General features: G+C 41.8%; 2 protein-coding genes across 2 annotated transcripts in view; both read left to right on the top strand.

Annotated features, from left to right (window-relative positions):
- Window positions 1-1,732: 1,732 nt before the first annotated feature.
- Window positions 1,733-20,631, top strand: Znf367 (zinc finger protein 367). The gene is made up of 5 exons (XM_090329489.1): window positions 1,733-2,628; window positions 11,397-11,547; window positions 14,736-14,855; window positions 16,648-16,786; window positions 18,187-20,631. Exons 1-5 carry the CDS (start codon window positions 2,227-2,229, stop codon window positions 18,407-18,409), a joined length of 1,035 nt encoding a protein of 344 aa, XP_090185615.1. The 5' UTR covers window positions 1,733-2,226; the 3' UTR covers window positions 18,410-20,631.
- A 2,712-nt stretch (window positions 20,632-23,343) lies between these two features.
- The window catches only part of Slc35d2 (solute carrier family 35 member D2), a 57,686-nt gene continuing 53,764 nt past the window's right edge, over window positions 23,344-27,265 (top strand). The window contains exon 1 of the mRNA XM_090329048.1: window positions 23,344-23,537. Coding sequence (XP_090185174.1) covers window positions 23,392-23,537 — 146 coding nt within the window. The 5' untranslated portion in view covers window positions 23,344-23,391. The remainder of the gene's footprint in view (window positions 23,538-27,265) is intronic.

Consider the following 27,265-nt stretch of genomic DNA (forward strand, 5'->3'; position numbering starts at 1 on the left):
GTAATAGTAAAGCATCTGGAAGGATGTACTTAGTGTCAGTAACTAAGATACATGAGCCAAAGCTCAACCATGGTTCCAAATAACTATTCAGATAAAAGAGAATATTCTTCATGATCTGAAGTGCATGACTGTCAGAGGCAAGTAAGTTCTGAAGGTACGTGGCCTCAACCAAAAACCCAGGCCTATTATCACAGAGCATGGAGTTATAGATGGTTTCTGAGGGTGGGGGAGGGGCTGTCAGAAGAGGGTGTGCCCACAGCCCCATTAAGAAGCTCTCTACTAACCTTTATGTTGTGCATTTAATTTACCCAGGAGAGCTTTCCTATTTGTTCATCGGTGACCAAGGTATTACTGTTTGAAGCCTATGTATGCTACTGCTTTTAAAGTCTGGCCTTTTGCCTGCAATTTTTGCATCTCTCTCAACATTAACACTCATCTCAAATCCTTATCTACAGATGGTTTTCCTCTTTCAGCAATGTACATAAACCTTAAAGTTCTTTTTCATTCCGGCGAGTTGGTAAAGTTTTGTGTTTCAATGAGCCTTATGCGTTGTTTCATAGATTTTCCTGTCTGGGTAGCTTTGAATGGAGATTTTCAGACCTCAGCTTCCCGAGTTGCACCTAGGAACCTAAAGCATTCTTGGATGTAAGCGTTTACCATTTATTTTTCTGAAGCTACTGAAGTTTAAAGTAGTTAGCTAGATGACTCATAAACACTCCCATCCACATGCATCCTTTGATAATTTTTTATATGAAAGTATCAACTATTGCCTGCTTTATCCTTTGTTTAAAGATGTTGCCTTGGAATGTATCAACACGCGAGTTTTCCTTGTTTCTAAACAACTGTGGCTACATTTTGGCAGAGCCGTGCGCCGTGCAGGTAGGCGGGCATGTCAAGTGAGATTACTGCTGAGCTGTTAGGCATATTCTCAGTCCTGCGCCGTGCGCTGCGCCGGGTCTGGGATTTTGCGTCTCAGGCTCTCCAGATCACCGCGCGGGCCGGGCACTCGCTCAGCACGCCGAACGCGGTGTGTGTTGGGGGGAGGGGGACGGGGAAGAGGGGGGATGGAGGTCGGTTCCTTTGGACCGCTTTGTGTCCCCAGGCTGCGAGCCGCCAACCCAGACTCTGGAGCCCACTTCCTGTCTCCGGTGGCAGACGCGGAGCTGTATCCCAACACGGCGATGGCCGCAAAGGGCTCCCTGAGACCGGTGGAGGGAAGCGGTTAGAGGGTGGCCCTGGCTAGGTCTAATTCACGGAGAGTACATCAGCTGGGGAGACCAACTCCACGAGGAAACTGGGACGCGCCACCAGGAGCTGGCGGAGGCTCCGCGGCGCCGAGGTCCCGGATGGGAGGGCGGGGCTGGCGGCCGGGCTCCAGCCCTTTAAATTCCGGCGCGCGGGAACCTGGGCCCAACAGCCACAGCAGCGGACGGGGCGGGGCCGGGCAGGGCCGAGCGGGGCGCGCGCCGCCGCCACCGACCAACGACCGCCTCCGGCTCCACCCCTTCACAGCTTCTCCAATCAGCAACTTTCTTGCCCCGTTCTGGGCCTCCGGCTGGCGTCTCCGGCTGGGGCGTGGCTCCAGGCGGGTGTGTCGGGGCCCAGCGTAGACTTCTCGCGTTCCCTTGTAGTTTCGAACACAGTTGGCTCTCGAGGCCGGGGGGGCGGGGAAAAGAGGCAGCCAATCGCATGTCCGTGAGGACCCGCGCGCAGGCTTGGCCCCTCCCCCTTCGGCTAGCGAGCAGTCCCGGCCTACCCATTGGCTCACTCCACCTGTCACTCGCCGCTGTGGCCAGCGGGCTCGGACCTCGCCGTGATTGGCTCCGCCCAGGCGCGAAATGTAACGCGGGAAAAGTCGGAGCTGGGACCTCCGTGGCAGGTTGTTATTTTCGGGTGCCCGGTCCCGCACGTCCGGCTTTACAGTCATCGCCAGGGCCCGGCCGTCTGCTGTTCCCGCCGCTGCAACCTGCTTTAAGGAGTACAAAGAGCGGAGGGCGGGCTCGACCCAGGGTTGGGGGTCCAACCCTGCCCGCTGGGAGCCGGCAGTGCCACATCCCTCAACTTCTTCGGTGTTCCGCTGCGCAAGATTCCGGGAACCGTCCGCCTGGCATGAGCCGGCTGGCCTGAGTCGGTGATTTAGGGCAGCGCGGGAGAGCGAGCTTGGGATAAACCGGGACTCCAGAAGTGCAGCCCGAGGCCCCCGGAGCTGCGGATCGGGACCGGGTGATGATACGGGGCGTGGAGGCGCCGATGGGGGACAACCCGCCACCGCCGGTCATCTTCTGCCACGACTCCCCGAAGCGGGTGCTGGTGTCTGTCATCAGGACGACCCCGATGAAGCCAGCGTGCGGCGGCGGAGGGGAGCCGGAGCCGCCGCCGCCGCTCATCCCCACCAGCCCCGGCTTCAGTGACTTTATGGTGTACCCGTGGCGCTGGGGCGAGAACGCGCACAACGTGACGCTCAGCCCCGGGGCCGCCGGGGGCGCGGCCTCGGCCTCCCTGCCGGTGGTAGCGGAGCACCCGGGATTGCGGGGCCGGGCCGCGCCTCCGCCCGCTGCCTCGGTCGCCGCCGCCTCGGGAGGGGAGGACGAGGAAGAAGCGAGCAGCCCGGACAGCGGCCACTTGAAGGTGAGCAGCGCGGGTGGATGGGGCGCGGGGCCGCGGGGGCCCGTTTAACGGCGCAGCCCGGCAGCCGGCTGCCCCCGCCGACGCGCTGGGCAGGGCGGGGCCGAGTTTAAAATGCGAGGTTGTTCTGGCCGCGGCGAGGGCGGCGGCTGACAGGACGCTGACGTCACTGTCGCGCGCCAAAACCGGCCCCCGCGCGGGGGGGGTGGGGGGCAGGGGGGAGGCGTCGCGCGTCAGACGGGCGGCCGACTTCCCAGGGGCGCCTGGCTAGCAGGTGCAGGGGGCGGGAGCGCGGCGTGGGCCACTGGGCGGCCCGGGGACTGGAGACCCTGAGCGGTTCCGCAGAGTGCGGGAGGGAAGGATGTGTCGTTCGCCCTGTTTCGGCTACAGCTGCCTAGCGGAGGAGACAGTCGAGGAGCCCGGGAGGGGCGTTGGGGCCTCTTGACTAGCGAAAATGGAGGGAGGGGGGTCTCTCGCCCTTCATTCCGTACGCACACCGACTGCCCAGTCGGAAGGCGGGCGGCGAGGGGCGACACTTGTTTCCCATAACCTTGAATCGCTCCCAAGCACCGGAGGGGTGTGGCCGTCAGGTGAAAACACCTGTGCTTTTGCCGATCAGGCCGCTCCGGTGTACAGAAACTGATACAGTGACCTTGCCGCGATCGCACCGCAAACTAGGACGGTCGGTCACGCTTTCACGGCCCCCAGCCCACGCTGTGCCTTTCCGATGGCTGTGGCCATATCCCGGAGGTAGTGCCAAGGGCTGTTTGCATATTTGTAACATCGTTCGTGGGCATGTAAGGTTACCAGTACAGGCAGAGGAGCTCCCAGTGGGGGAGGCAATCCATCCATCCATCCATCCATCCATCCATCCGTTTGTCTGTCTGTCTATCTATCTATCTATCTATCTATCTATCTATCTATCTATCTATCTAGTGGGGGAAGCAATCTATCTTCCTACTTATCTATCCATCCATCTATATCTGTTCCTTCAGATACCCAATGATCTCTTGGGTCTTATATGACCCGTGTTTCCCACGTGTAAACCTCCAGGAGGACTGAAACCAGTTTGTCTGGTCACTATTGGACTTCAAAACTTCACATTCTGTAAATGCTGAATAGAGATGTTACATAAGTATTCTCTTGATGAGCAAGTGGTCTAAAATAAACTATGTTTCATTTATTAAGTGACTGTGTAAGCTTTTGTTCATCTTCACTGCTAACAAGTCACTTAGTGGGCTAGTGAGTCTATTGATATGTACTGTATAAATTGAAGTAAGTTTGGCCGTGTGTCTTAAAGTAACAAGGTCCTTGAAACTCCGTGTTGATTGGTTTCAGGAAATTGATACACTTGGTTACTAGTGGCATTGGTATTAAAGAACTATAGAGTTACATGACTGCTTTGACAGACTTCACCTCAGTAAACATTTGAAAGAGCTGTAGGAATCATAAGTATTGGCTGTTAGTGAGAGAGTTGCCGTTTCTGGCTATAGGTGGCCAGGAATGAGCCATAGGTTTTTTTTTTTTTTTTTAGGAAGCTGGATGATTCGTATGTTTTGGCCCTTTAAAAATGCATTAAATTGTGTTGTTAAGCATAAAGGCATACATGCAAAATACTTATCAGATTTTGTACTTGTGATTATATTCTTTATTTTAACTGAATTTAATTTGAATTACCCAAAAAATGTAGTTTTAGTTATCATAGACAAAATGTACAGGTATATTCTTTGTGCCTGGAAACATTTCACACAGAAGTTCACAAAATCCTTTTATAAAAGTTGTTAGCACAGGAAATGGCACTGTGGTTCAAAGTGGTAGAGCTGTCCCTTGAGCTGAAGAGCTCAGGGACAGCACCCAGCCCAAGAATTTAAGCCCCATAACCGACCAAAAAAAAAAAAAAAAAGTTAGCACAGTGCATAGCTTTGAATTTTATTTTCATTATTTCTTTCAAAGGTAAAATCTTCCAGATGTTACAAAGCACTTGTAGAATGAAAGGCTATTTATGCTTATTCTCCTTTTCACATAGTCCTTCATAAATTGATTCATCTTTTTTGTGTGTGTGATACACGGGTTTGAAATTGGCTTAGGCTTGCTAGGAGGTGCTTTTAACACCTTTAACTCCAATAAGTTTATCAGTTTTAATTTGTTTTTTCTTTCTTAATGAACCAAGCCAAATACAGATCCAAAAGATTGTTCATTTAGCTTCCTCACCTTAAGAAAGAAAGGTCTGGAATGTGATTGGTAGGCTGGTTTAAGAGGGAGTCCCAGACCTCTTCACTTTGTTTTGCCTGTTTAAAGTACTGTGGAAATTGTTGAATCATGTGAGTCATGCTAAGTGTTGCTCCCTCCGGGAAAGATGCACAGGTTTGTAATATCGGCAGTGCCAGTAACATACTCCTGCTATGACATCTGTATGCCCTTAGAGGCATGTGCTATGATTGCTGTGATTGTCAAGGCATCTGTGGATTTGAGAACATTTGTGTTCACTTACTGTCTTGTTTCTATTGCTCCCAGGGGAGGAGTTAACATCTATGCCTGCAGTCCTGTCTCAGCTTTCTTTTGCTTTTTTGTTGCTGTCACCCTTGTCTAGGAGAGAATATCCATCTGCCAACTTACTCAGGCCCCTCACCACAAGATTGTGTAACACGACTGGTGTATAATTATTTATTAACATACCTTCTGTTTGGTAAAATTCTGGGAGAGAAGACATCAAGTTTAACATTAAGTTAGCATTCTCTGTGTCCCTATTCCTCTATTCAGAATGCATTCATTACCTTATGTTTTTGTTGTCTTTCTCAAATACTATTCACCTTTTACAAACTGCCACTATCTATCTAAAGTCCCCTTGCCTTATCATGACATCTAGACTGCATGCAGCTACAGAGCTGAGTTATAATAATTTGTATGTGCTAAGTGACTAATGTCTTGTTAAACCTTGTGTCAGGTGGCATAGTAGCTGCCATTTACTGCCTGGCATGGAGTAAGCACTTCATAATGTTAGCTGCAAACTACTGCCCTGCTCCATGTTGAGTATTCTGACATTTCAAATTCATTTAACCTTGCTTACTTGATGAGGAAGGTGAAGGTAGAGAAGAGTCTTTGAGATTAAGATGTGCAGGTGGTAGAACTGAGGAACCTTCCAGAGCCTTTGTTTTAATCCCTGCATCATGTTGCTCCTAGGTATATCATATGAATTGACTTTAAGGGGGTTATTTTAATTTGTTTAGTAGCAGCTGATAAAGAATACTTATGAAATAATTATTGAAAGTTTGGACCTAGATCTGAATGTGAGAAGAGAAATAGGATCAATTACAGTGTCTTATTTAGATACAAACACCTTCCTCTACGACTTATTACTTAACCTTCTAGGTTATGTTTATTCCCTTTATTTGAATTTTACTGTATAAAAATGTTAAGGTCTTAAGTTTTTTAGCCATCGCATGACTAAACATTTTTAAAATGACTAATTGCCTCCTGAAGTTACTAAAATTCTTTTTTTTTTTTTTTAAATTACACTTAGTAAAGGAGCTGGGCACCTATGTCATACAACTGTGTAATCCTAGCTACTTAGGAGGTTAGGGTCTGAGGGTTGCAGTTCACAGCCAGACTGGCCAGGAAAGTTCATGAGACTATCTCCAGCTAACTACCAGAAAGCCAAGTGGTAGAATACTAATCTTGGGGGCGGGGGAGGGGGGAGAATCCCCAAAACACTAGAGGATGCTGAAGTTTTTGGTAATGAAATCGTGCTTCTTGGTAATGAAGTCATGCTGGCATATCTTTTTCTTGTGAACTGTCAACAGTCTTGATAAGATTTGTTCCTTAGGCTACAGAAGATATAGTTGCAGTTGGTTTATGAGTTTATGCTGTAATTATCAAAATCTGCCTAGTAACATAGTTTTGTTGCTATTGTTAAGGACAAAATAAAAATGGTTGTTTTTAGGTAGTATAGCTTGTTTTAATATGCACTGTTAAAAGATACTCCTTCATTTCCTTAGGGCATTAGGTGACTCAGCTAAAAGAGCATATTTAGTGAAACCTTACCTGTTTGTGGTCAGTATGTTGTATTGTATTTTGCAGCACTTCCTTCTTTGGAAAACATATTTTGCTTGTGGAGAAACAAACAGTTATGTGAGATATAGAACAATATGGTTAACCTTTTTGGTCTTTCTATTGGACAGGCTTTTTTCTCATATATGTATTTTATATTTTTATCATTTTCTTGTATATTACATAGTGTGTGTGTCTGTGTGTCTGTGTCTGTCTGTCTGTCTGTCTGTCTCTGTGCCTGTACCTATACCTGTGCTGGTACTAAGCTTTTTTACTCAAGGCTAGTGCTCTACCACTTGATCCACAGCACTACTTCAGGCTTTTTGGTGATTAATTGGAGATAAGAGTCTCAAAGATTTACCTTCCCCAGCTGGCACTGAACCTCAATCCTCAGATCTTGGCTTTCTTAGTAGCTAGGATTACAGTTGTGAGGCGCTGACATCTGCATCATACCTTTTAAAAAATGTTCAATAGCAAATCAGCTATTCTGAAATGCATAGTCAGTAACATGATTTTAAGAATATTAGAAAAGCTGGCACTGTTAGCTCATGTCTATACCTAATTAGAAGGCTAAGATTGCAGAATTACAGGTTGAAGCCAGCCCAGGTAAGAAAGTCTGTAAGACTCTTCAAATATTTATATGTCTTATTAATGCATGTATCTTATTATTTAGATATTGCATAGAGTGGTTACTATTTCATAGGTAATGAGTACATTTCTTAGACTTTGAGACTCTTGTTTCCAATTAAGCACCAAAAAAAGAAGCTGGAAGTAGAACTGTGGTTCAAGTAGTAGAGCACTCGCTTTGAGCAAAAAAGTCAGGGACAGCATCCAAGCCTTTGGTGTTTTTCTCCTGAGTAACCTCTTTTGGCCACTGTGTGTGAGTACCTAGGATCCTGTATAATTTCTCGTATTCCTGTACTGCCAGTCATTCTGCTTTAAAAATCCTATCTCAGCCTCTTGAATAGTTGAGGTTATCAGGAGTACTACACCTGGTTCCTCACTCAAGAGTTTTTCATTTTGTTGTTGCTTGTTTAGTTTTTGTTTGTTTTTGAACTCAGGGCCGAGGCTGTGCCATTGAGCCTTTGTACTTGAGGCTAGTGGTGTACCACTTGAGCCACAGTGCCACTTCTGTTTTTTTCTGAATTTACTGGAGATAAGAGTCTTGTGGACTCTCTTGCCCAGGTTGGCTTTGAACTGTGATCCTCTGATCTCAGTCTCCTGAGTAGCTAGGATTTACAGGTATGAGCCACTGGCACCCAGCTTTTAATCATTTTTTCAATTAGCTATATTTTGCATTCTGTTTCTTTCTTAGAAGAGAATCATATTGTTGGCTGGTTTTTTTTTTTTAATTTTGGTTTTATTTTGGTTTTTGTATTAGCTGTGGGGCTTCAAGCCTGGAGCCTTACTTTTTTTTCATATATTTTTTATTATAATTAATAGAAGGGTTACATTATATTCACCAGATAGAAGGTGCATTACTTCACATACATTGATACCTTGGTCCCCCAACCCCCCATCTTGACTTCAACTAACCAAAAACACATATATACAATATATCAGATAACCAAGTGAAATACTGTAACAATATGAGATAACCAAGGGACAGCAAAAGAGATGAGAGATAACATAGTACATTAAGGACAACAATCACACATTATATGGCTTTTGTTTTAATATCCTGGAGGTCCTTTCATTTAGGGTCATACTATATGGCCTTACATATCTAGGTTTTGTTCTATTGTAAATCTCTGCTAGGAGAGCCCAAGGTTTCTACTGAGTATGACAAATGAGGGAAACCATTGAGCCTATGTTCCTTTGAGTCTGGCTTACTTCACTTAACATGATTTTTTTTCTAAGTCTTTCCTTTTCCTTACAAATGGGGCGATGTCATTGTTTCTGACAGCTGCATAGAATTCCATTGTGGGTAAATACCAGATCTTGTTGATCCATTCATCAACTGAGGGGCATCTGGGTTGGTTCCATATCTTTGCTATGGTAAATAGTGCTGCAATGAACATCGGTGTGCTAGTGGATTTAGTATGTCCTTGTTTCTGGACGATTGGGTAAATGCCAAGTAGTGAAATTGCTGTGTCATAGGGGAGCTCTATGTTTAGTCTTTTGAGGAACCACCAAGAACGAGTTTGCACTACCACTAACAGTGTAGTAGTGATCCCTCCTGGCCACATCCCCACCAGCATCTGTTGTTATTAGATTTCTTGATCATGGCCATTCTAACTGGAGTGAGGTAGAATCTTAGAGTTGTTTTGATTTGCATTTCTTTTAAGGCCAGAAATGTCAAGCATTTCTTCATGTGTCTATAGGCCATTCTTATTTCTTCTTTAGAGAAGACTCTCTTTAAGTCTTTGGCCCATCTTTTAATGGGATGGTTGTTACTTTGGAGATTAGTTTTGGAGTGATTCAATTTTTTGAGCTGTTGATATATTTTAGATATGTGGCCTTTGGAGCCTTATGTTCTTATTAGATTTTTTCTACTCATGGCAGAACCTCTGCTACTTAAGCTACATCTTCACTTCTGGTTTTTTGCTAGTTAATTGGACATAAATCTTTTGAATTTGCATGCTGTAGCTGGCTTCAAACTGATGTTCTCAGATCTCAATGTTCTGAATACCTAGGATTATAGGTGTTTTCCACTGCCACGTAACCATATATTCTTTTTTCTTTTAGGACCTTAAGTGTGACATAGTACTACACAGTTTCTCTTGACATCAGCTGTTAATCTTATGAGTACCTTTTAAAACTGATGAGTCACTACCCTTTTAGTGCTTTCAAGATTCTTAATCTTGACAGTTTGATTACAAAGTGTGTGGATCTCTTGTGTTTACTTTCAAGTTCAGTGAAGTTCTTGGATATTTGGACTCGTTATTTTACCAAGTTTGGAATATTTTCAACCATTATTTCTTTAAAACATTCTGTTTTCCCTTTTCTCTCTTGTCTTTATATATGTTTTGGCATGCTTGATGAAGTTCTACAAGCTATTTTCATTTTTCTTTATTCTTCTTTTTGCTCTTCAAGCTCGATCATTTCAACTGACCTATCTTTAAGCTTGCAGATTCTTCTGAATGAATGTTTTATTTCAGAATATGTGGTTCCTTTTGATAAATTCTGCCTCATTGTTAGTATTCTGTATAATGAGAAATTATTCTTCTCTTCCCCTCCCTCCCATTTTTTGTCTGGCTTCATTGGGAATATTTGGGACAGTTGATTTAAATTGCTTTTCCTGGTTAAGTGCAGTGTGTCTGCTTCTTCTCAGTATATTTCAATTAATTTCTCCTGTGAATGTGCCATACTTCTAAATTTTCTTTGCATGCTCTGTAATATTTTGAGTATTATGATGTATATTATAATTCTGAAAATCTGAATCTTTCTCCTGAGATTATTTTTATTGTTTCTTGTGAGTTGTATTTTTTAGTGACCTTCCTAAATTGTTAAGTCTGTATTCTTTTTGTATTTCTTCTTCTCAGGAGACTAAACTAGGGCCTTGCATGCGCTGGGCAAATGCTCTACCATAATGAAATTAATTGAAGCAGACTGAGACATACCAGGAAAAAAAAACAAAAACAAAACATTTAATCAACTGTCCCAAGTATTCCCAATGAAGCTAGACAAAGAAGGGTGCGTTTCTTTAGTTTGTGTCCAGCTAGGATTTTTTTGGTCGTAGGGCTTGAACTCAGGTCTAGGTGCTGTCCCTGAGCTTTTCTGTTCAAGGCTATCACTCTACCACTTTGAGCCACAGCTCCACTTCTGGTTTTCTGGTGGTTAATAGGAGACAAGAGTCTCAGACTTTCCTGTTTAGGCTGGCTTCAAACTGCATTCTTCAGATCTCAGACTCCTGAATAGCTGAGATTACAGGTGTAAGCCATGGCCACTTTGCCCATTAGGATTTTGAGAGATTTCCTTGAACGTCTGAAACTCTCTTCTACCTTTCAACCAAAGAAAAAAGGAGCAGAGATTTTCTAAATCTTCAAAGAATGGCTTTTGTTGTTGTTGTTTTTTCATGATGGTAGTGGCAGAAGTTGAACTCTACTCTACTATTGGGCTAGGACACCACTTACCTTACCTCTCATTTTTTTGCTGTACTGGGCCTAACGATCAACTAGAGGCAAAATTTTAATCTTTGCAGGTGTTTCTGAGCATCCTGTCTGGCCTGGGAATGAACGTGTGTGGCTTTCTAAATATTTGAGCACTTGCCAGTGCTCTTAATTTTCCAAAGAAACTTTCTCTCATGCTTTTCATGTGTCTTTTTGCCTCAACTCTAACTGCCTCTGGCATCCAGTGGGTTATTTGCTTTGCAAGGTTTTTGAGCGTCCTCTGAAGAATCAGTTTTATGTTCTGGGAGAGTTATAACTTAGGCAAACACTAATATCAGAGTAAGTTCTGTTCCCCCTCTGAAAGGCAGGCTGAGGTTCCTACAATGGGAATGTAAGCTGCAGTTATGAAGACACACAATGGAGAAGGGAAAGAGAATCTGGGCAAGAACTCTGCAAAGCTTTCTCCTTATTCAGTATTTTCTGAGTTGCCACAGGGCTAATTTGGATAGTTTTGCTAAATTTTTTGTGATTTTTTTTTTTTGGTGGGGGGGTGATGGAGCTACATGCCTCTCACTTTTGCTAATGTCCCTCAAGAAAGACTTTTTATCTTTTATAATACATTGCTTTTGTGACTATTAGTATTATATTAAGGTTTATAAAAATTGTTAACAGGATGGAATCCGGCGTGGTAGACCCCGAGCAGATACAGTACGGGATTTAATAAATGAAGGAGAACATTCATCCAGCAGGATCCGCTGTAACATCTGTAATAGGGTATTTCCAAGGGAGAAATCACTCCAGGCTCACAAAAGGACTCATACAGGTAAGTGTAGTACCTTTAGGTTTTGTTCACTATTGTTTTTGAAGTTTTAAAAACAAGCAGTGTGTAGTCAGTTGCTTTTTGTTATGGTAGTATTTTTTGGAATACTTATTCCATGTGACCTCTAAAGTTATTGTGGTAATTAAGCTAGAGATCACAGTCATATGATTGTAAAATGAGTTCTACTCTCCTCCTACCTGAATTTTACTTGCTAATACTCTAAAGGGGACTTAATAAAATTCATTTGTAGGCCAAATAGGAAAACAGCAATCATTAAATTTTTAACACTTTATTTTTGAATTAGCATAAAGTGTAGTATGAGGTTTTGTTTGGTGATACTTTCAGATGTGCACGTAGTACACTTTGAACAAATTTCACCTACTTTACCATATTCTAACTCAAATGGCTTTTGGTAATTATACTGGGGATAGATAAATAGATAGATAGATAGATAAATAGATAGATAGATAGATAGATAGATAGATAGATAGATAGATAGATAGGTAGGTAGAGCTACAATAGCATAAATTGAGTTACTGTTTTTTGGATATATTCCCAAGAGTGGCATAGAGTCATGAGTTTTAACCTCCATACTGATTTTTCACAGTGGTTGTATTAGGTTCACATTCACACCAATAGTGTATAAGGCCCTTCCTCTATCCTTGCCATCATTTATTTATGTTTTCTTATTGATTGTCCTAATGGTGGAATGATATGGAATCTTAGTGTAGTTTCAATTTGTATTTTCTTCATGGCTAAGAATGTTGAACACTTATGTATTTAGTAGCCATTTATATTTCTTCTTACAAAAAGTGTTCAACTCACTTGCCCTTACATTTTTTTTTCATTGTGCAACTTTTCTAGCTGTTTATATTCTGGTTATTAATGTTTCATTGACTAGCTAGTAAAGACTTTTTTCTCTGTATTGCTTTAGTCTTATCTGCCAATTCTTGCTCTTCTTCACTGAGCAGTTGGAGATAAATCTATATTTTCCAGAGTAACTATTAATTATTAATAGAATATTAAGAGTGCTCAATGTTCCCTTAGACCTCACCATTAAATTTATGCTGAACTGTGATTATCCAGAATTAAATGTATTTTAAGTTGCTGTCCCAAAATTATCATACATCTTGATTTGTATGTAGAAATTATTCCATGTAACATTGAACCCAAACTTAATTTATAGAGGACTGTTTTCTTCTCTTCATAAAGTTAGCCTGTTTGTGCATGTATGTGTATTGTTGGTCATGGGGCTTGAACTCAGAGTCTGGGCACTATCCTTGAGTCTTTTGCTCAAGGCTACGGTGCTCTACCACTTTGAGCACAGTGCCAGCTCCAGTTTTTGGTGGTTTATCCAGTTTTCTGGTGGTTTATTAGAGATAAGAATCTCATGGACTTTTTCCACCTAGGCTGGCTTTGAATCGTGATCCCCATATCTCAGACTCCTGTGTAGCTAAGATTAGAGATGTAGGCCACCAGGGCCGTCTTCCGCTAGTAATTTACACATGAGATGTAAGTACCAAAACATGCATTACCACTGCCTTGCAATGTATCAGCTCCTTAAGTCCAGAGCTATACTGCCCATATGTGTGATTCTTAGCTAAGTGTGATTCTTAGCACTTGAAATGTAGAAGTCTAGTCTAAGTGTGAAATGTACTTCGTGTGAAAAAGAGTAAATAAGACCAACAATAATAGTAATTATTATGTATGAAAATCACACTAAAATGAACCTACCCTTTTCCTCATACTTTTTTTAATGAGACATACTACAGTTTATTTTTGTTGGACAGTACTGGTCTAGAACATGGGCTTGGGCTTTTACCTCTCAGTCTGTCTACCCCTCCCCTCTTTTTCTCACTTTGCATTTTAGGGGTTTGAACTAATAATTCTAATAATTTAGAGGCCTTGTGCTAGGGAAACCATTACTCTACACTTGAACTATGCCCTTAGCCCTGGCTTTGAGACAGGATCTTGTTACTTTGTTTAGGGGTGACCTTGAACCCTTGATACTCTTGTTTCTGCCTCCCTAGTAGCTAGGTTTACTGGCATGAGCCATCACACACAAGCTTTCTGGTTCTTACTGGCTTCTTTCTTTTGTTGTTTACACACATATACTTAGTTAAATCCCTAAAAACAGGTAAAGTTAGAATTTTGAATCATTACAAACTAAGCTGACCAACTATATCATATATTATTATTTAAACTATTACATTCGATTACCATTATTAACTTTAGATACTATTATTAAAATTATTGTGAAGTAATTTAATTTTGATGACTTGTTTTTTTTCTGTTTTTTGTTTGTGTTTTGGGGGTGGTAGTTGCCAGTCTTGGAGCTAGAGCTCAGGGCCTAGGCATTGTACTTGGACACATTTTGTTCAAGATTAACGCTCTTAACATTTGAGCCACAGTGCCACTTCCAGCTTTTTCCATGTGTATGGTTCTGAGGAATTGAACCCAGAGCTTTGTACATGTTAAGCGAGCTCTCTACCTCTAGGCTATGCTCCTAGCCCAATTTTGATGGGTTTGCTTAAAAATCTAATTAGTCCGCTACTAAGTCAAAGCTAAACAAAACACAAATAGAAACAAAAACCATCAAGATGGGGAATAGCCTCCTGGCTAGGATGTCTGTAGTGGTGGAGGTAAAGGTAAATTCTGACCCCATATGCTAAAATGGTATGTGACATTTAAAAGCCAATATGTAATTTGTAATTGTCCAAGGAATGGAGTAGAGTTTGGGGTGATCTGGGGTGAGGGGGTAGACGGTATGATGAAAAGAGCTACATGCCAGCTACTATGGAAGTGCTTTGCAAGGAAGAGTCTAGAAACCAGCTAGGAGGCTGTGGGAGGGTCTCTTGAGGGTAGGTTGTATTGGAGGCCATACTAGAGGAAACAGAACAGGAAAACAAGAGTGGAATACAATGTAAAGAATTAGCAAGAGTTCAGGATTTAAATTAGGGGGAATAAACAATATAGGAAAGATAAAAATGAAAACTTTTAAGTACCTAGCCTGGTTCTCAGCAGTCCATGGCCTAAAGATAATGGTTCGTTCCCTACAAGAGACCTTCTTGATACCACCCACGTGATGCCATGGGCCTTCCCACTTGTCCCTCTGTGTGCAGTGATGTGTTTTATTATATAGTGATGTGTTGCTTTATTGTCTCAGGTATAATATAACACTGTCTCCCTAGGTGAAAGACCCTATCTGTGTGACTATCCAGACTGTGGAAAAGCCTTTGTTCAGAGTGGACAGCTCAAAACGCATCAGCGTCTTCATACTGGAGAGAAGCCTTTTGTTTGTTCAGAAAATGGTATGTACTTATAGATAAGTTTCTGGAAAAGTAGTGAGTTCATAGGTAAAATGTGTTTTACTTAGATTTTTTTTTCAGGGAAGGAAAATTTTGTTAACCTTTTATACATCGTAGAAGCCTTCCACCTTTCCCCCCGAGTGCTGAGGGGGGCACCACGGGTAGCCTCCCATCTGGTGGACCCTGGCCTACCCACATTTTCTTCCTAGCTAATTGTAATCCATGCTTAATATCTTGGAAGTGTCTTGATTTCTAAGTAAATTATTTTTTTAGATGAAATCCCTAAAAGAAAATTCAAAATGCTATATTTAATTTCAGGGAGAAGGAAAACAATCTTATCAAAGAAATATAGCCTTCAGAGTAGTCTTTTACATTGCTTTTTTTAAAAGTTTTTGACTTGGAAGGGGGCAGGTGGGGATTACCGGAGTTTGAACTCTTAAGTCTGATGCTTACTTGGCAGGTGCTTCACCACGTAAGACATACCCTAGCTTTTTAATTATTTTTCAGGTAGAGTCTTTCTGATCTCCCTCCCTACCCACCCCTGGGGGACTACAGCCCTCTAAATTTCACCATCTTCATGGCTGGGATTATAGTGTGAACCAGCACTCCTGGTTGATCTGTTGTATGTGATCTTGCTACTTTTTGTTCAAGCTGACCTAGAACTACTATCTACAGTTTCTGCCTCCTGAGTAGCTGGAACTATAGGCAGAAGCTATTGTGTCTGGTTAAACTTTTCAACTACTCAATTGAAATAAGCATATTAATCTTTTTTATCATAATTCATAGATGTTTTTCTATATTTTTATTTATGAAATTCAGTATAGTCGGTTACTTTATAGTATTTTATTATTGTTATAAATGTTAAAAATGTCTACAAATTATTTTTTGACATCTAGTTTTTATTTAGAGAATATTTAATACATGTCTTTGTGTCTAGCTTACTTAACACGACGTCTTTGAGTTTTCTGCAAATGATGTAACTTTGGTCTTAATGACTAAGTAACACTCCATTGTGTATATACCATATTCTCTTTATCCATTCATCTGCTGACTGGCATTTAGACTGGCTCTCCTTCCTTATCTTGGTTGTTGTGAACAATGCCACAGCAAATAGGTGTGCAGGTGTCTTATTTTGTATGTTAACTTAATTAAGAATGATATAGTTCTATTTTTGGTTTCTGAGGAACCTGAGTACTATTTTTCATAGGTGTTATACTAATTTACATTCCTATTAAAGGTTCTTCCACGACCAAGATTTTTTTTTTTTTAATAATTACTCTTTGGATGGGTGACATGGAATCTTATTGTCCTTTTGTATTTCCCTGATGTTTTGTGCTTTTGAAAACTTGATTCAGGTCATTTGTCCATTGTTTGGCCTGGTTACTTTTGATAACGTTATTAGTTTGTTATGTAGTCTGGATATTAATCTTGGTTAAGGAATAGACAGCAAAACTTTTCTCCCACTGTAGGTTATCCCTCTACTTTGTTCTTTCCTGTACTGTACAGGAGCTGTACAGACTTCCTCATTCAACTTAATTTGCTTAAGCAAATATTAGTTACTGACTATGTAGCATGTTTTTGATTATGCTCCTTACCAACAAAGCTGAGAGGAATATTTTCACACTTAAGAGTTTTTTTCATCTTTTGAGGTGTCTCTTTTTGATGAACACATTTATCATTTATATTTGCTGGTGATGATCAAGTTGTGTTAGAACAAATTTCTTGTCCCTTTTATTAACATTGATAAGACCATTAGAGGCTTGTTTTAGTAAGTGTTTCCTTTTATCTCCTAAAGGTTGCCTGAGCAGATTCACCCATGCAAACCGCCACTGTCCAAAACACCCTTATGCCAGGCTGAAGAGAGAGGAGCCCACGGACACACTGAGCAAGCACCAGGCAGTGGACAACAAGGCTGCTGCTGAGTGGCTGGCAAAGTAAGCACTTTCCCTGTGCTTTCCTTATAAGATTCCTGTCTGCTTTGTGGCTGTGGTAGAAACTGAGGTTTCTCTCGTTTCATGTTGCTTTCTTGCATATTTTGTAAAAATCCTGGAAAGTCCTTTATTTCCTGTGAAGTTGTTGAGTGGCATTAGATTCTATGTGATAGGAAATTATAGTATCATTAGTTTGAGTACCCTAAACACAGGTTTTCTTAATAAGCTTTTTCAAGGGTTTCCCTGACTGATTGAAAAAAGTATCGAATTCATCATGAATTTGCATGCCATTTGGCTCTGAAGGGGTCAATATAAACATTTTTTCTCTTAAGGATTAAGAACTTAGTACCTTGTCATGCTTCTGCACAGCTTCACAGGCTGTTTCTTCACTCAGGACCAAGTTCAGGATGCTGTACTAGCTTGGAAGGGACTTTGGTGTTGAGCTATACCTTCCTATATTTGAAATAGGATTTCACTTCCTGCCAGGGCATGCACCTGGACTGAGATCCTACTGTCTTTTGCTTCCCACCATATCTCAATGACAGTCACACCTTACCATACTCAGCTTCTTCCATTGCAATGGAGTTTGTCAGACTTTTCTACCCAGGTTGGTCTACGACTACAATCATGCTCTCACTGACCACATAGCTAATATGACAGCCATGAAGCACCACTGCTGGACTTTTTCTAAAATTTTATGTAAATATAGTTGAACATGTAGCTTGTTTGGCTTCTTTCATTCAGCCTCATTATTTTAAATTTCATCCCTTTTATTGATTTAAGATTCATTCCTTTTATTGTTGGAGAGTAATCAATTTGTGGATGCTTCTCAATTTTGGACAGACATTGGTTTTTACGCTACTACAAATAAAGCAATTGCAAGCATTTATATATAAGACTATATGGACATTTTTATATGTCCCATATATTGTGATTTTAATACCTTACATAGTTCCTTCCTCCCCCTTCCTTCTTCCCCTCCCTTTTACCTTCCCTTTTCATTTCCCCTTCCTTCCATTTCTTTTCCTTTGGTTCATTTCTTTTGCAGTGCTGGAGCTTGAACCTAGCGCCTTGCATAAGTTAGGCAAGCACTCCAATACTGATGACCATCCCCAGCCCCAGTTTAATGGCAAAAACACATGATTAGAATCGAGTATGAGATTGGAAACTGCTTATGCATTTAGTTAAAGGAGCCTGAACAGAAGTCTTCACTCCTTTGAGGCTGAGTTTTGAATTTTGTAAATGGGCATGTTGATGGTACATGTGAAATCACTAGAACTAGATAGAAGCACAGAAAAGCTATGCTGTATTAAGGAACTTCATTTGGAAAAAAAAAGAAAAAGAAGTCAGTATTTGGGAATTAGATGTATTGCAAATAATCCATGTGTCCACCTTTCACACAGGTATTGGGAAATGAGAGAGCAGCGTGCCCCCACCTTAAAAGCCAAGCTGGTTCAGAAGGCTGATCAGGAGCAGCAGGACCCCCTGGAATACCTTCAGTCTGATGAGGAGGAAGATGAGAAGAGCGGTGCCCAGCGTCGGCTCCAAGAGCAGCGGGAACGCCTGCATGGTGCCCTGGCACTCATTGAGCTTGCCAATCTGACTGGGGCGCCACTCCGCCAGTAGGCTGCACACAGACTGCACTGTACAAAAGTACTGCCCAGCGTACTTACAAAGTAGATCCTTGGGCATAAGCTAAGCACCTTATTTGCTTGTCTTAGGCTGCTATTCTGTAGAAATTTATGAAGAATGTCATTGCTCCAGAATATGGGGTGAGAGAGAATTGCACTTTTTTTTTCTATGGAAATGGATTTGATGTAAAGTTTAAAATATTTTGTAAATATGGACTGCACAGTACAGGGTAGAAAACTACATATTGTGGGAAGCTAGATTTTGCAAGTTTAATGCATTCATTGGAAGCAGTTCTCACAGGAGGCACTTTCTGAATAAGACATTTGTGTGAAGAAAAACAAAACAAAAGGAATGGTACAAATAGCCAAAGAAGGTTGAGGTAGATTATTTGTAAGGTCTTTTTTTAACAGTGTATGTGTAACGATACTATATAAACCTTGATGCAGGCAAAAAAAAAAAGTATAAGATGGGTGTATAAGATAAATGTTTTAAGTTTGCAAGAATAGCATGCCCAATAAGCTGGAGAGATGGGAAGATGCTGTAAGCCATGGACTTGATCCTGACAGTAGACAGTTGAGGATTTGGGTAAGCTGCACCACAGTTCAGAATCTTCAAAAGTGGAGTAAAATCAGTCTTACTCTATCTTTCTGGGGCTTTATAATTCACTATAAAGTTTGAAAAGCACTTGTCACCCTTTACATGTTAACTTGGGAATTTTTGCACATTTCACATTTCTCATTTGCTGAAATTGAGTGATTAATCTTGCAAAGTCTAGGTAATATGGTAATTGGTGTACATATCTATACCAATTACATCTACTATGGGGCCCTGTAATGAGATTTGGCACTTGTGTTTGTATTAATGAAAGGGACTTCTACAGGGTTGTTGAGTAGTAAAATGTTTTAGCTCTTCTGTTAGTAAACACTAAATTTTATTTGTACTGCTTGTTTAGAGTTTTTAGCAGATGGAAGCCTCCATATTTATATTTTCGGTGCATAAAGCCACCTTCTTGCTTTACTTCAGAATAACATGCCAAACTATTTTGTGTTCACTAAGTTTAGCTGTCAGTTAAGCACAGCAGAAGATTAGTTACTCAAATATGTAGGCATCTGGAATAGTTTGAACTGCAAGTGTATTGACTTGTGTGGTGGTTTTAAATCTTGTTTTCCAAATGAATGAAATTATTAAACACCACTTTATATTAAAAAGAAAAAATCTGAGCAGTTGACCTCCCAATGTAGGCATAAAACTGTTAATTCAGCTTTAGTTGTAAGCTGAATTAAATTACATGCATAGCATGGTAACTTAGAGATTGCATAGAGTAAACCACAGAGGAGTAGACAGAAAGATGGGTTCTTCAGAGCCTTTTTTACTTTTGAGTTTAGGTGGTATCCTACAAATGTAGTTCACACATTATCTAGAATGTAGGCTTCTTTATCCAAACATCCCAATGTTTTGCAGTATACAGGTAGTTTAAAATGAATAGCCATGGGAAAAGAGGTATGTAATTGTCTTGAAAGAAGCAAAAGTATGAAACTGAAAATAAGAGTTGCAAATAATGTGTATGATGAGGACATACTTTAAAAATGTAATTCCTCTGTACAGTAAATTACAAATATTTAGGGATTTTTTTGTAAGAAGAAAATTTTTATTGTAATAGTCTAAGAATTTTGTTTGTAATCTGGTATATAGAATTTTAACTTGGAGCACTTAAAAATGTGGTTAGAGGGAACATAGCATCTGATTTTCTCAGTTTAGGTTCCAACATTTACTTAAGAATTTTTCCTCTTAAGTATACCTGAACTAAAAAGCAACATTCATCAGTTTTGGGAAGTTTAAAATCTGATAAGTTACTTAAGGAAGAAAGGGCAATACAAAATTTGAAAACACAAGTATATTTACCAGATGATAACATTTAAGACCTTCCAAAAGGAAAGGTTTTTTGTTTGTTTCCAGTCAAGTTTTGTCAACCACACTAGTTTTTCAGAAACATTTTTTAAAATTTGTATAATTATAACAAAGGAATGATAACTGTTCACTATGGATACATTTTTAAAGGTTCATTTTTGATATAAGGTATATATTTGGACAAAATATATTGGCATCTAAAATTTGAGGTGTGTTCAGACTGCTTTTTGTTTTAAAAATGTGGTTTACATTCAAATTTTGGAAGTGTTTTATGCTTCATATGGCAAAGTTGTAGTTTGGCAAGAGTTAGCAGCATATGAATAAATATGCTGTACTTTTGAAAGATGCTTTGAATAAAAATTTATTTTAATTTAAAGCTTAAAGTATGTGGTCATTCTTAAAGTTTTTTCCTACAAAAGTATTTTCCTACAAAAGTATCATAACCACATCTAAAATAGTTAAAAAATAAACTGGCTGTGGCTCTGGCTTATAATCCTAGGTTCTCAGAAGGCTGGATGGAGAGGATTATGGTTGCAGGCTGGCACTTCATGAGCAGCAATAAAAAGCTGACACACACAGTGGTGCACACCGTCAACTTAGCTATTGGAGAAACTTAAATAAAAGGCTCACAATCTGATAGGTTAGCTTGGGCAAAAGATGAGATCTGATTCTAAAAGTGGTAAAAGTGGGCCAGGAGTGTAGCTTAGTGGTAGAGTGCTTTCCTAGCTTGCACATAGCCCTGGGTTCGATTCTTTGGTACCACATACACAGAAAAGTGGTGCTGTGGCTTAAGAGGTAGAGCACTAGCCTTAAGAAAGGTCAAGGACAGTGCTCAGGCTCTGAGTTCAAGCTCTAGGACTGGGGGGAAAAAAAAGCAGAAAGAGCTGGGAATGTGGTGGCAGAATGCCTACCTAACAAGAATGAAGTCCTGAGTTAAAACCCCAGGAACTCCTCAGTCCTCCCCCCAAATAAGATAAGAAATATGACCCACTACATTCTAACATCAGCCCTACTTTGATACATCTTACTACCATCTCATTTCTGGGAATTGCTGTCCCTTTAAAATTATGGTCTTTTAAATTATACTTAACTTCCGTATGTGGTTCATCACCATAGTGTTAGAATAGGTAGATGCTCTATCTCAGACTTTAAACTAGGGTAATAAGGGACTAGAATTTCATTTCACTTTGCATATCTTAACTCTGGAGTCATTCCACCAAGAATCCACTGAGAGCCTGTTTACTTTGCTAAGAGCCTAATGAATTGGTTTTCTTTTCCATCTGTTTTCTCTGAGTACTTGTATTGGCAGAGGTCATCCTAACTTTCATTGTGCAAAAAATATCCAAGCATCTCTTTAGTGTGCGTTGTGATTTAAACAGTAAAAAATGGCAAAGCATCCAGGACTCGCCTTGCAATCCTATCTATTCAGGGGGTAGAGATCTGAGGATCATTGTTTGAAGCCAACTCTGTGCAAGAAAGTGTGAGTAAACTGCCAAAAAAGCCAGTAGAGCTGTGATTCAAGTGGTCAAGCATTAGCTTTGAGCATAAAAAGCTCAAGGGACAGTACTGACCCTGACTTAAAGCACACACACACAAAAAAGGGCAAGGTGAAAAATGGGGATTTGGTAAATGGGAACAAAGCAAGCCATCACTAAAAATTATAGGGGGGGAAGGGGGTGTGTCTGGGAAGTGCTTAGGACCTCATGTATAAAAGTCAATAAAAATGGCTTTAAAAGTACCCTTTTACAGCTTATTTGAAGAGTGACTAGAAACAATAATAAATATCTTGGAGGAAATTAGCTAAAATGACTCAGATTCTTGACTGAACTTGCAATATGAATTCATTTTCTATTTTAAATGGATTTATCTCCCCTCCTCTCCCCCTCTCCTTTTGTTCTTCCCTTCACATCCTCCTTACTCCCCCTCACCAGAGTTTGGACTCAGGACCTAATGTTCTCAATCAGCTTGCTTGATCACAGTGGGTGCTCTACCACTTGAGCCACACTGCCAAGGACTTTGGTTTTGTGTGAGTAATTTGGACTCTTGGCCTTTCTGGTGCTGGCTGGTTTCAAAAGTTCAGTTTCAGTGTGGAAAACGTGTCTTTCCCTCTCTTGGTTGTTTGGAACAACCAAGAAACATTTAGGAAAACATTTGTCCTGATGTATTTAGGTTTCAACTTCAGTTGACTGGCAGCATTTCTGAACAGGTTTAAATTTCAGATTTCCAAGATAGTGGAAGATGAAAATGTGGGGTATTGACTTGCCTACTATATGCAGTTCATTGCTATGTTTTAGGGAACAGGCTCTGAAATGAGGACAGAACTGCCACAAACCACCCTACTGGAGGATGCTGAGACTCTTCCACGCCTACTGACACCCAAAGTATTTGCAGACAAAAACATTTGCCCACCAATATTCATGAGAGCCATTTTCAGAATAGCTCTCACACCGACAACCCCAAATCTGCCAATCAACTGATGAGCGAAGGAACAAACTGAGACTACTCAAAACATGACCGCAAGGCTAAGTCCCACAAAACCATCCACCGAGTGGGGAGAGAGCCTGGATAGTCTGCCTCCATTTATCTGAAGCTCTGGAGCAGCTCCCCGTTTACAGGACATTCTATGGGAGATAGAGAGCTACGAGTTGGGAGAATTCATTTCCAAGGGTTCACAGAGGGAGGTGAGGATTCTGGGAACACTGCTTTGGTAAGTGGTTTATTGGGGTGTCTGTGTTTGTCAGAACATCTCAAGTGTGAATGTTAACTACAAGTTCCAAAAAAAGAAAACACACACACACACTCCCTAAACTTCCTAAAAGTTTTCCTTCCCTGAAGAGCCGTCGGGAACTGTTCCCCAGCCCACTTGCAGAGGGGCCCTGGCACTTGGGAGACTTCGGGGCGCCAGCGAGGGGCGGGCCGGGATCTGGGGTTCACGCTGGGGCTCGGGCTCTTCCTCTTCCTGCCGCGCCCTCTCCTCGGCCCGACCGGGAGGCGGGGACCGAGCTGTACGGGGCACCGCGGGCCAGGCCAGCGCTCGGCCGGCCCGGGCAGCGGGGCCGGGGGAGGACATGACGGCCGAGGGCGAGACCCAGGGCACCGAGCCCGACGCGGCGCGGCTGCCCTCCCGGGTGCCCAAGCTGCTGTCGGCGCTCTTCTACGGGGTCTGCTCCTTCCTCATCGTGCTGGTCAACAAGACACTGCTGACCTCCTATGGGTGAGGCGGGGTCTGCGGGGGGTGGGGGGAGGCCCCTTGGGAGGCGCCTGGGTGCTGGATGGCGAGGCTGCACCCGCCCTCCATGCGCCCGCCCCGGCGGTGTGGACGAGTGGGGCGGGCGGGGGGGGGGGTGTCTCCCTCTTCCCCCCCCCCCCCGCGGGGACCTGCGGGTCACACTCACCTGCTTAGTGCTTGGAGAGCTCGTCTACTAGGTGCCTGCTTTTAACCATGCACCCAGAGTGAAGAAAAGTGATTTAAATGTGCATTTTTAAAGCGAATCGCTCTCTAAACAATGCTAGACGCCTCACAAAACTGGTTTGAACCAATTGACCATTCATTCTTAAATAACCGGCATGATTAGCGAATGTGGACTTCCTGGAACGGATTGGTAAGGACTCAGAAATCCTGTTGAAGTCTGCAGTGGTTTAGAGATCTGTGACTTGACACTAATCCCATAGCACTTTCCTCAGAGGTTCAAACCGTTTGAGCACAGGCCTGCTAATGAATGACATCTAAGGGTTTTCTGTGGACTGTCATGAGCTGCAAGGGAAATGAATCCCATGTATGTGCAACAGATATGATTGTGCACCTACTGGGTGCCGATTTCATAGTGACCACCAGGGAACCAGCTGCGGACAGCACAAAACCACTGCTGTTAGAGACCGGATCTCAGTAGTGGAGACAGAAAATAAGCAAGCAGGTTCAAGAACAACCAAGGCAGTTTCAGATACAACTTAACCAAGGGGTTAATGCCAGAAAATTCCACTGTTCAGAAGCAGTCTGAACCCTGTGGAGTTTTTACAGAGACCTAAGTGACTTAATGTGATTAAGTCATTGACCATTAATGGCCTGGATGGAACATTTAGTGAAAGCTTGAGAGAGGTGAGGGAGAGAGCCACTCTGAGAGAAGGGGAAGAATAATTTGCAAGGATTGGGAAAGGGAGAAGTTTGGGTAGGAATGGCAACTAGATGAGGTCTTAGAATCCATTTTGAGTGCGGTGGGAGCCCTGGGGTGGATGTTCTAGGATATGAATCACTGTGGTTCCTGCAATGCACATATATTAGAAGAAGCAGAAAAACCGTGATTAATAGTTTTAATTTTGGTCTCAGTATAATTGGGAGTCACTTGAAAGGTTTTAACTTAGGAATTACATAACTTTTTTTGTTTTCTTTTTTGATTAGTCATGGGGGCTTGAACTCAGGGCCTGGACATTGTCTCTAAGGCTCTTTGTGCTCAAGATTAGTGCTTTACCACTTGTGCCACAGTGCCACTTCTGGTTTTCTGGTGGTTAATTGGAGCTAAGAATCTCAGGGATTTTTCTGCCCAGGTTGGCTTTGAACCATAATCCTCAGTTCTTGGCTTTCTGAGTAGCTAGGATTACAGACATGAGCCACAGGCACCCAGCTGCCATAATTTTTTTGATTAAAAATATTTTTTTTAGACTGGTGCTGGGGGCCCACACCTGAGATCTGAGGATTAAGGTTTGAAGCAAGACTGGATAGACAAGTCCATGAGACTCTTACCTCCAAGTAGCTTTGAAAAAAAAAAAAAAGGCCAAATGTGTGGCCTGTGGGACAGGATAACACCTAGACTCTTAAATTCAAAGCCACAGGTCTGACAAAAAAAAAAAAAAAGAATATTTAGATGGGTGGATGGAGAACTGCAGTGCTGCTAAAGTGTCCTAGGTAAAGATGGGAAAGAACAGGGGACCTGGAAGGGAAAGGATGACTTGAAGCTCTGTACCAGGCATTGCAGCAGACTTCCTGGCGTTCATAGGCAACAAATACTGTATCAAAGAAATGGAAGGCTGCACTTGCCTGAACTGTTTAGCAAAGAGTGCAAGCTAATGGAAGAAAAATAAAGCTTTAGCATCCACATTAAAAACAAGAGAAGGGCCAGGTGCCAGATCTGAGGATGGAGGTTCAGAGCCAACACTGGGCATGAAAGTCGATGAGATTCATATTTCCAGGTAACCATCAGAAAACCAGATATGATGCTGTGGCTCAAGTAGCACAGCAGTAGCCTTGAGAGTTCAGGGACAGTGTCAGGCCCAGTGCCTGCCTGGGCAGGAAAGGCCAAAAGACTCTTTTATCTCAAAGTGGTAGAGTGCCAGCTTTCAGTGACATCGATTAGGCCCTGCGTTTAAGCGCACCCCTGCTCCAGGGTGAGCAGAGGGGAGAGAGAGAGCTTGGGCGGAGTGCATACTTACCCTACAGGAAGGCTAAAGGTAGGAGGTTGTGACAATTGGCCACTGCACTTGATTCCTTTAAATATCCATTCTCCTTGTTGGTAGGGACCAGCAGACAAGGATCAGTGCATTAAAGATGAAGACTATCCAAACAACAAGCTTTGGGATGAGTCTTTTCATTTCTAAAATTTCACTTCCAAGGCTGGATCTGTAACTAGTAGCGTGCGTGCTCTGTATTCAATCCTCAACATTGAAAACAGGAGTTCAGAATTGAAGGAGGAAATGGAAGTTTTTGTTTTATGTATTTATTGATTTAGGCCCAGGAAGGCACCAATCCTTATAATCCTGAGAAATAAACATTTCTTCACATTTCTGTACTGTTATATGTTAGACAGTTGGAAAAGTAGGCTTGAATACCGTTCAGTGTCTCATTTCAAAATGCTTGAGGCACACCTTTTTGAGGGTAGGAAAGTTGGGGTGATTTAATTACAACAATACACTATTAGAAATCAGATCCTGGCATTAGCAGTTTGAGGACAGAATGTTATATTGGAAGACAGAAGAAGGGAATGTTTGATAGAGTTTTAATTCACAGAGTCCTGAGGATGTAGCTGGGGGGACTTTTTTCTCTCTTATGTTTTGATCATTTCTAGTTGGGTGGTCATAGTTATTTATTAGCTTTAAATTCATTGTCATGTGTCTGGGAAGGATGAGGATACAAGGCCCAGATAGGGCTGGCTGGAGAAGAGACAATGCCATTCCAGTGTTTGTGGCCAGTTTGTTCCACTAATGGTGCCTTGGATCAGACTCCAGAAAATGGCAAAGGTGATCTGCATTGGGGATTTTTACTTTTGTCTTTTTCTTTTTTTTTTACAACTTCTCAAAAATAATTTTTATTTTTTATTTTTTACATATATTTTTATTGCAGTTAATAGAAGGGTTACATGATATTTGCTAGATAGAAGGTGCATTAATTCACATACATTGATACTCTTTCACATGTCTTGATCCCCATTTCCCTCCCCCCCACCTCCACCCCTCATCTTTCTTTCCCCCATTTTAATACTGTTTTCTCTGATGTGCGAGAAAATAGTTAAGCCTAACTAGTAATACTTAATAAAATGATTGAGCTTCCTTTCATCTACATCAATAAATATTTGCTCAGTATGTCCTGTGTATTTGCTTTCATGATTCATCACAGGACTTTGGGCACATCACAGGACTTCAGGACACTTTTAGGCTTCCAAACAAGCCTGGTTGTCTGAGTCATGGGGGGAGGTTTCTGTAAAAGCTGTTGAATGGGTGTGTTCAGGGGTGAGAAGTGAACATCTACATTTAACAACAAAAACAGGCCATATAATCTTAGCATTTAGGAGGTAGAGGAGGCAGGAGGATCTGAATATAAGATGAGCTATGTTATATAATGTTATATAATAAAACAATAAACCCAACTCATAATTTTCTCCTCGTTTGGCACTTTCACAAAGATTCTGTCTTCTGTCTTTCCTAGCCCTCTCAAAAGACACAGGTACTCCTAGC

This window comes from Megascapheus bottae, chromosome 3 (genome assembly GCF_031878675.1).
Source record: "Megascapheus bottae isolate mThoBot1 chromosome 3, mThoBot2.hap1, whole genome shotgun sequence".
Lineage (NCBI taxonomy): Eukaryota > Metazoa > Chordata > Mammalia > Rodentia > Geomyidae > Megascapheus > Megascapheus bottae.

What these genes read in the sequence shown, in the direction of transcription:
- Znf367 (XM_090329489.1), top strand. Translation starts at nt 2,227, where the DNA reads ATGATACGGGGCGTGGAGGCGCCGATGGGGGACAACCCGCCACCGCCG. An exon ending in CGGACAGCGGCCACTTGAAG is followed by an intron (nt 2,629 to 11,396) that starts GTGAGCAGCGCG and finishes AATTGTTAACAG; the next exon opens with GATGGAATCCGGCGTGGTAG. An exon ending in GCTGCTGAGTGGCTGGCAAA is followed by an intron (nt 16,787 to 18,186) that starts GTAAGCACTTTC and finishes CCTTTCACACAG; the next exon opens with GTATTGGGAAATGAGAGAGC.